Raw genomic sequence first — 9,286 nt, 5'->3', positions numbered from 1 at the left:
TGTAATATATATAGAATTTTAATTTTAAATAATACTTTTAACATCGCTGTTTTTCCCAACATCTAGTATTCTAAGTGGCTCCATACCACTCTGACCTCTTAACACCTCAAAGCAAGAGAAAGAAAATGGATTTGTCCACTGTATGACATCATCACCAAAAGCACATATAACAAGACATCCAGCAAAGGGAAAAATAAAAGAGATGATACTTTAAGCCATGAACATTAAACTTTGGGAAAGTTAACAGTAAAAACCATTAGCGACCACATCAATTTTATACCTGGGTAATATGACAGCCAGGAAAACTTAAATTAGTTAGAAGGCAGCTTAGCATAGCGGGTTCCTTAACTTTGTCTGTTTGACACAGGGTTTTGCTATGTAGTTCAGGCGGGCCTTGAACTCACTATGTAGCCCAGGCTGGCCTCAAACTCATGGCAATTCTCCTGCCTCAGCCTCCCAAGTGCTGGGATTACAGGCATGTACCGCCATGCCTGGCTTCCTTAACTTTTCTGAGTGCACTTTCTCCTCTGTAAAATGTGAGCTTTTATGGCCCCTGCAAAAAATCAAGTGAGATCATGCATGCAAAACTCCCTGCACGGTGTCTGGCACAAAATTAGGCATCCAGTAAATGGTTGCTACCAGCTGAGTCATCTTTGTCATTAATGATTTACCTGAGCAGCCTTGGCAAATGTTGGCCCATGGTAGCGGCCGCCTATGCGCAACACATCCTCCGTGCAGTAAAAAAATTCTGAGAAGCCATAGAACTCGCTGTTGTTAAAGTCAATTGGCGATTGGTAAATGCCATTCAGTGAGGCCTGGCTGGTGTTGGAGCGAGCCAGCAGCGGGCTCAGCATCATCCCACACGTTGCCCAGTCTCCCTTTCCTCGGATATGCAGGACTTGGCTGTTTCTCTCCACCACATCTGTCAGTCCCACAGGCAGGCAGGGATCCAGAAATGGATTGTCAGGACTCAAGCCTGTCTTCTCTCCCAGCAATCTGTCGCAATGACAAAAACAAAACAGAAGTCCAATGAACTCACTCTCACTGAAAAAACACAATGTGCTTCCTAGATACCTTGTCATTTTCATGATATCCCTAGAAACAAGGGTGGAATGGAGTATTAATATGCAGTAGTATCATATGTACATATACTTAAGTTAATTAAACTTAGAAAAAGGGGGGAGTGGAAAAAAGGAGGATGGGAGGGAGAGAGGAAGAGAGAGGACGGTGATCAATTTTATTCAACACTGCTGTCAGCACGTCCGTTTTCCAGGGTACAGTGAAACTGGAGATGTGAATCAGCTGTTCTTCACCTGAACTGCATTCCTGCATGTCTCTCAGAAGTACAAGGTTCTCACTACGCTGACTGTCATTCTTGCGTTTTAAGTCACAACTGCAAAGAGGCAAAGCGGGAAGGGCTGAGGAGGATGTCCTGAGGAGGGCACCATGGCACTGGCACAGTGGTGATGCCTGGCCCTGAATGAGCAGCACTGAGACAGAACAGGTGGAGCACCAGCTCCAGGGAGCCACCTGCAGGGGCAGGAGCCTCTGAGTAGACAGAGGGATGGCATCTGACTCCTGCCGTGGTGGCACACAATTCCAGTTATTTAGTCTGCTTGTCTAGACACTGTGCTCTCCTTCCTAGAGATTAATGTGCAGGATGGAAATTATGTGGCGATTAATAAATGTGCCAGCTGAAGTTAACTGTTCATCAGTTCCTAAACAGATGTGAGCGGCACATCTAGGATGGAAATGCAACAAACATGTTTGGAGCACTAGGATGGAAATTAGGAGGAGCTACCTTATACCACATATTTTAAACATTTAATTAGCCTCACTTATCACTGAGATGCCATGCCTGCCTGGGACACAGGGACAGATCACAATAAACTACTGAACTTTTCATGAGTCCTAATAACGAACAGACTTCATCCAAGTCATCTCTCCCTAGGAGAGAAATGCTGTCCCATTGGCAAGGGTGATCGGAAAGGAGGCAGCAAGCACTTATCCACCTTAGTGGAATACGAATATGTCTTCCTAATATCTGAAGCCTAATCATATTCTATTTTATAAACCTGGTCTTATATCAAATGTACCTGTTTTTGTTAAGAGTTTCATTCAGCACAAGATCTTCATAGCGCTGCCGGGCAAAGTTACCTCCAAAACCCAGAAAGGTTGTGACGTAAACCCTGTACACATGTTCAGTGTGTTGTACGTCACAGCCCAGATTGAACTCTGCCAATAGGATCTTGGCAGCTTCTTCCTGATGTTAAAAAACAAAAGAGAATTTTAGTTCAAGTTAATTTCTAGAAAGCTAGAACACTGCTCATACACCAAGCCTCATTTTCCAGAACTATTCTTTCAAACATTTTACTGCATCCTTTCGTCCTCATACCATTACTTTAGCTAATAAGAGATGAAATGATGAGACTGCACCAAAGTGTACAAATTAAAGGCCAGGTTGGAAGATTAAATACCAAATTATAGACTCAAACACTATCTTTGGTTATAAGAGGTAGAATCATTATAGTTGATGTCATTTTCTCTGTGCTTTCCAACTCTCCACAATAGGAATGTGCTATTTTCATAATTAGAGAAAACAATCTTTTAATAAGAAAGGAATTTGGGGGACTGTCATGAGATCTATGCTCTGACTTTTTCTAAAGTTTATTTAATAATTCCTAATATTGGGGCTGGGGATTTAGCTCAGCGGCACAGCGCCTGCCTGGCAAGCGCAAGGTCGTGAGTTCGATCCCCGGTACCAGAAAAAAACAAAAAAACAAAAAAGAATTCCTAATATTTCCTGCGACAGATTTGGGCATTGGGAAAGTTCAATTTCATTTTACTTCCAATGAAAAGGTGGTTTTTAAATTTTTCTTTTAGTGCAGAAGGCAAATAATCACATTCCTCAGCTCAAGGCACACTGTCACTGCAAAGTCCTTGTTTTATTTATTGATTCCTATTTATCCTCATAGCCATACCTATACCTAGTCCCTGCCATAGGCAACCATTCTAATGTGCTTAATGAGCAATTTTCATGTGTATTATTGTAAAATGGAAATTATTATTTTTTATTTATTTTTAAGTTATGAAAATTCTATGACAGCCAGCAACTCTACTTCTAGGTACACACCCAAGAGATGTGAAAACTTACATCTACACAAAAATGTGTACGTCAAAGTTCACAGCTGTATTATTCCTAACAACCAAAATGGGCAAAAGGTTGAGATGGCCATCAAATGATGAATGGAAAAACAAAACATGACACGTTCGTACAGTGGAATGTTATTCAGACATAAAAAGTGATCAAGTACTGCTGCACGCTGCAACACAGACGAACCTTGGAAACACCTTGCTAAGCAACAGGTAGATATAAATGGACACTGTATGATTTAATTTATATGAAAAACTCAGAACAGATAGATCCCTAGAAGACAGAAAATAGACTTGTGGTTGTCAGGGGTAGGGAGAGAATAGGAAATAACTGCTAAGGAATATAGAGCTTCTTTTTGAGGTGATGAACATGTTCTGAAATTCTAAAGTGAGGGTGGTACAACTTTTGCATATGCACAACTTTCTGAATGTACAAAAAATATGTTAAGCATTTAGGGATTTAAAATTTTTTTTTAAATGCTTTATATGTTTCACTGTTTCTTTCCTTTTTCATTAAGTACTAAGATCCATGTATAAAAGTCATTATATTGCTATGTGTATATCTAATTTCTTTTTTTTTTTCTAATTTCTTGCTTACAAGCTACTTTCTATAACAGTATCGCTTTCTAAATATGCACACGCTAAAGTCATTTAAAAATGTATACCCCAGTGCTACTTGTCACATACTCCTTAGAACCAGAACTGTACCTTTATTTATCTATTGAATATGTACCAACAAGTAGACTAAAAACTTCTCAGTCATCAACCCTGCCACGGAGATCTATGTTGATTGCCAAAATCATATTTTCCACAGTTCTGTGGAAATTCTTACATATACATTCTTCTTTCAACACATCCAACATTGAACTCATTCGTTTTAAAACTTTTTTTTTTTTTAAACTCATCCAGCATTTATTATGTGAACCATTTCTTCACCGTGAGCCTCTGCCTGTTGCTGGAAGCATTGTCCCCACCCTGACCCTCAGCTCCCTGGAGGGGAGCACGGGGCCAATTCGGAGGGGGCCCAAGGCATGGGGGGCAGGGCAGGGGATGGGGATGGGGATGGGCAGTGTGCCAGAGCGGATCCCAGAAGACACACATCCCACAGAGGCAGAGACGGGCGTCGACCCCCACCCCACCCAGCGGCCGCAAGGGCGTCGGGGAAAGACCAGGCATCCAGAGACATTTCGGTCCTTCCCATCCAGGTGCGGGGGGGGCGGTGTCACGGTCCTGAGCTCTGCCTTCAGGGCACACTAGCCCCGAGCCAAGGTGGTTTTGATGGCAGCCACCAGCTTCCGAAACTTGCTGTCCGTGTCCAGGAAGCCATCGCCTCCCTTCTTGGAGTGAATCAGCTTCCCAGCTACGGTCACTTCAAAGAAGCCGGGGAACTGGGGTGTCCCCTCACCACAGATGTCCAGGCATCCGGGGAACTCATCTTCCAGCTTCTCCTTGAGATGGAGATACTTGGGCTTGTAGCCTCAAGAGCCACAATAAACGACTCGCACCATGAGAGCCATGATGGCGAGCCTCATTTTAAAACTTAAGAGCTAGGAGACCAATGGATGCTGTCACCCAAACCTCTAAGAACCTTATTGTTTACTTAGCATCAACTCTGCCCTTGCCCCTGTGCCTTCTCTCAGTGAATGAGATCTTTACCCTCCTGGTTACCCTTCCTGGACCGTCAGCATCCCTGGCCATCGTACTACCACAACCAGTTACCCAATTACAATTACATTGGTTTTTTCACTCCAAAACATTCCTCAAAATCTGTTTCCTCTTTTCCATTTCCACTTACACTGTCTCATTCAACTTCTTACCACTTCTCACTCAAGACTCCCTGACCTACATTTCTTTGTCCTACTTATACCAAAAATTTTCTCCTAAAACACATCAGATCATAGCCAACATGGTCACAAAACTCAGCAATGGAAAGGACCTTCAGAGTTTGTTTTATGATGGAACTGAAGCACCTGACTGCCCTACTCAAAACTTTTGCTGGCTCCCCACTATCTACAGAACTAATAAACATTTCACATTTCTTGCACATAGTAGATGCTCAATAATAAAAACTGCATTTCCCTCCTATGATCAAACTTCTCCCTCAAAATACATCCTCACATTCTGGTAGGATAAAGAACATTAGAGACACAGGAATTGAATTATTAGTAATGGGAAGGGATATATGGGACAAAAGGTATGTTTCAAATAACTGTGCTCCAGGACTTAGTGTTGTGGTTACTCCTCAGGCAACCACAGAAGATAAGGAGTATTAGCTGTAACTGGTAGAATGTACCAAATACTTATAAACTAGCCAATCTGCCAAGTGCATCACACACATAGTATTACTTCCTCTCACAACTAAGGTAGAACTATCATTATGCCTTTTTACACATGAGGACACTGAGGCTCAGAGAAGGAACTCAAAATAACACAAGCATCTGAACAAGTATTTGGACCCACACAGGTTGGTCTAAGGCCAAAGACAATGTTCTTCTTTCTCACAATACTGTCATTTCTGACTAAATTTCCATGAATAGCCAAACACCTGTTTTGGGGGGAGGGCAGAGGTTGAGGTAGGAACTTCATAAGCAATTTGGAGAGAGGCTCCTCCCATATCCAGGATCCCTACTGTCCTTCGGCGTCCTGTTGTTGATTCCTGGGAACTGTCAGCATCTGATTCTGAAATGATAAAGCAGCAAAAGGGCCCCAGTAAGTAAAAACCAAAGTCAAAAAGAAAGGACCCTCCCCTTCAAAAAACAGCCATCCTTTACAAATGTGGAAGCAAACGAAAACAAGTTCATCTAAAGCTACTGGCTATATATTACATAAAGAGTTATTTCAAGTGACTTAAACATGATACTTCGGCTATGTATTCACAGGAAATTATATCCTGAAGATAAAAGAAACAAATATCTTAAATTGCATTCTAGTAGTGTAATATTATTCATATTGTTATTTTAGAATAATTAAACGTATATGTTAATTTTTTGGTTGGTGCTAGGATTAAATCCAGGGCCTTGAGCAAGCTTAGCAAGCACTTTGCCACTAAGCTATATCCCCAGCCTATATTACTAACTTTAGGAACAAAGATAAGCATGAAAGAAAAGGATACTGGTTAAAATCAAAGCCAAAACTTATAATCTTTTATTTTAAAGAAAAAAAAAAATTTGAAAACAAGATAATGGAAGGGTAACAATGGTTAATACATTGTATACTGTTATCCTTAAATTAGTTACTCAGAGTACAAGAGATGGGCATTTAACTGTCCAAACAATATTACCACAAACTTTTCTTTTCAATGAACTAAGAGAAATTAGTAGTATAACTTAACTATCTCATATATTTTTTTCCTCTTGCTTTTCTCTTCCTTCTTTTCTCCATCCCCTATCCCAGTTCCTCTTCCTTTTGAAGTTTCTTCCATTTTACAGTATCAACTGTACATTTTGGATCTTATTTACTCTTTCAGCTTCTTACCCTAGGGAGACAATATGATGTTTACACATGTGCATCTGGTTTATTGCACTTGTGAGTATGGTCTCAAGTTGCACCTATTTACTTATAAAAGACTCAAGTTTATCTTTCTTTATGGCCTAGTACTATTCCATTGTATACAAAGACCACATCTTTTTTATCCATTCCTTGGTTGATGGGCATTTGGGTTGTTTTTAAGACCTAGCTATTACAAATTATGCTGCTGTAAACATGGGTGCATATATATTGCCGTGGCATGATGTTTTTAAGATACCCAGAAGGGGAATAGCTGGGTGGAATGGGACTTCTAATTCTAGTTTTTTTGAGGAATGTCCACCTGATTTCCACAGTGGTTTCACCAGTCTACACTCCCACCAGCAGTGCAGAAGGGTTCCTTCTTCCCCAGAGCCCCTCCAGCATTTGTTACTGGTTCATTTCCTGATGACAGCCTTTCTTTCTGGGGTGAGATGGAATCTCAGTGTTGTTTCAACCTGCATTTCTCGAATGACCAGTGATGCTGAACAGTTTTTCATGCATTTATTTGCCATTTGTATTTCTTCATCTGAAAAGTATGTATTCATCTCCAATGCCCATTTTTGGACTGGGTCTTTAAATCTGGAAGGTCTGATATTTTTGAGGTCTTTATACATTCTTGATAGCAATACATAATCTTAAATATGAGTTGGAAGCATCAGTACAAACTCATAATTCACTTTTCTCCTTCCTAAAACAATCATATTACCTTGCTCTGATCACTGAAAAGCTTAGAAACTGATAACACAGGAGGAATGAGCACCCCTGGAATCTAAACCACAGTCTTTACATATTATTTTCCATCAAAATAAAGCAGGCTTTCATTTTAAAAAATGGTCAATGCCAGGTCTAAGGTAGAAGGTATCTGAAATGAGGATGGAATACCTCTGTAAGTCAGAGAGCAGAAGAAATAACAAAAGTATTGGGATCATGTTAAAAAGGATACAAGGGCCAACCTAAAGGTGCTCCTGCAGACGCGATGGCCTCTCCCACTCCTTCCCCATCCTGGGGATTTAACGAACCCAGGGCCTCCTACACATTAGTTCATGAAAGTTTAAAAAAAAAGTTCACTGTTTACCTTTGAAAAGTGCTAGGATACCAAGAAATTATTCAAAAGCTTAATAAGGAAAATAATCAAGGATTTAGCCTGTTTTTCCCATAAGAACTATATTTCAAGATAACCAAAAGAGCTGATGATAAAAAGTTCATTATATAAAACCCCGGGGGGGGGGGGGGAATCACTATTTTACAAGCTCTAATGCAAACACATATCTGAGTAATGACCACAATTGGCTCTGACAACCATTAGGCGAATGGTGGATGAGGAATTTTTATAACAGATTAGGTCAGGCTTGGCAATGCCTGAACCCTTACTTCATCAGTCTGAACATGACTAAAAGTAAAAGAACCAGACTAATGAAACCCCTGACGTGATGCAGTAGGAAACACACGGCATCACCTTACAGATGAACCTGAGCCTGATCGATCTGTACGTGACCTCTAGTACCAGGACACAGAGCAAAGGGTACCGTCACAGATCCCACAAGGATGAGGGAGGTGACCTTTTAGAGTGAGTGCACACATTGCAACCCAAAACCCACTTACTTATCGCAAAGTGCCAACACTGCAACTAAAGCAGAACACTGAGGTTTTTATTTTAGAAAAAACAACTGTTATCTGACACTCGACTGCTGGTTGCTGTGCTGACAGAGGGCTCTATGTGCCCACTGTGGCACACGGGCCATCGGTTCACCATCACTTCAGAAGACCAATTCCAGAAGGTGGCAAATTCATTCTATTAAATTACTCGGTTTTGCCTCTTTTATTTTTTTATTTTATTTTATTTTTTTTGGTACCGGCAATCGAACTCACGACCTTGTGCTTGCCAGGTAAGCACTTTGCCGCTGAGCTAAATCCCCAGCCCCCAAACGAACATTCTTGAGGAAGATTAATAAAATCTCTATCTGGGTAGTAGATAGGTCCTATATGCATACAATCAGGAATTGTTAATTCTGTTAATTTTAGAATGGCATTTTGGATTTTTTTTGTCATTTGTTCTGTTTTGTAACTGTTAGAGATACACACTGGCATATATGAACATGAAATGTAACATCTGGTGTTTGCTTTAAAAAAAATTGGCCAGGCGTAGTGGCACATACCTGTAATCCCAGCACTGGGGAGGCTGAGGCAGGAGGACCATTGCAAGTTCGAGACTAGCCTAGGCTACAAAGTGAGCTCAAGGCCAGCCTGAACTGCATAGTGAGGCCCCGTCTCAAAAAGACAAAAAAAAAAAAAAAAAAAAAGAGGAAAACACGTTTTATGCGGAGGAAATATGGAAACAAAAAATTCCAAACTCTTGACTGTTGAGTCTGGGTAATAGTTCCAAGGAAGTTCATTTTATTATTTATTCTACTTTTATAAATGTTTGGAAAAAAAAAGAAAAAAATGTTTGAAACTATGCATATGAAAAAGTTAAAAAGAAATAAAGAAAGCAAATTAGGACTGGAAAATGAGACAGCTTGTGTGTGTGTGTGTGTGTGTGTGTGTGTGCATACGTGTGTGTGTTGAAGCAGCTTAAATTTCAAGAAAGAAAAACAGTTGGGCATGGTAGTACATGCCTGTAATCCCA

The 9,286-nt window shown here is 40.6% G+C and overlaps 1 protein-coding gene and 1 pseudogene across 1 annotated transcript in view; both read right to left on the bottom strand.

Annotated features, from left to right (window-relative positions):
- The window catches only part of Entpd7 (ectonucleoside triphosphate diphosphohydrolase 7), a 42,124-nt gene that overhangs the window by 6,636 nt on the left and 26,202 nt on the right, over positions 1-9,286 (bottom strand). Inside the window, exons 7-9 of the mRNA XM_005407671.2 lie at positions 5,699-5,832; positions 2,097-2,263; positions 672-996 (exon numbers count right to left, since the gene is read on the bottom strand). Coding sequence (XP_005407728.1) covers positions 672-996; positions 2,097-2,263; positions 5,699-5,832 — 626 coding nt within the window. The remainder of the gene's footprint in view (positions 1-671; positions 997-2,096; positions 2,264-5,698; positions 5,833-9,286) is intronic.
- On the bottom strand, positions 4,376-5,649 carry LOC106146957 (annotated as a pseudogene).

Source organism: Chinchilla lanigera, unplaced genomic scaffold, assembly GCF_000276665.1.
Source record: "Chinchilla lanigera isolate Chin_1 unplaced genomic scaffold, ChiLan1.0 scaffold00106, whole genome shotgun sequence".
NCBI lineage: Eukaryota > Metazoa > Chordata > Mammalia > Rodentia > Chinchillidae > Chinchilla > Chinchilla lanigera.
The sequence above is the reverse complement of the archived record's forward strand: the minus strand, read 5'-3'. Positions and strand labels throughout refer to the sequence as shown.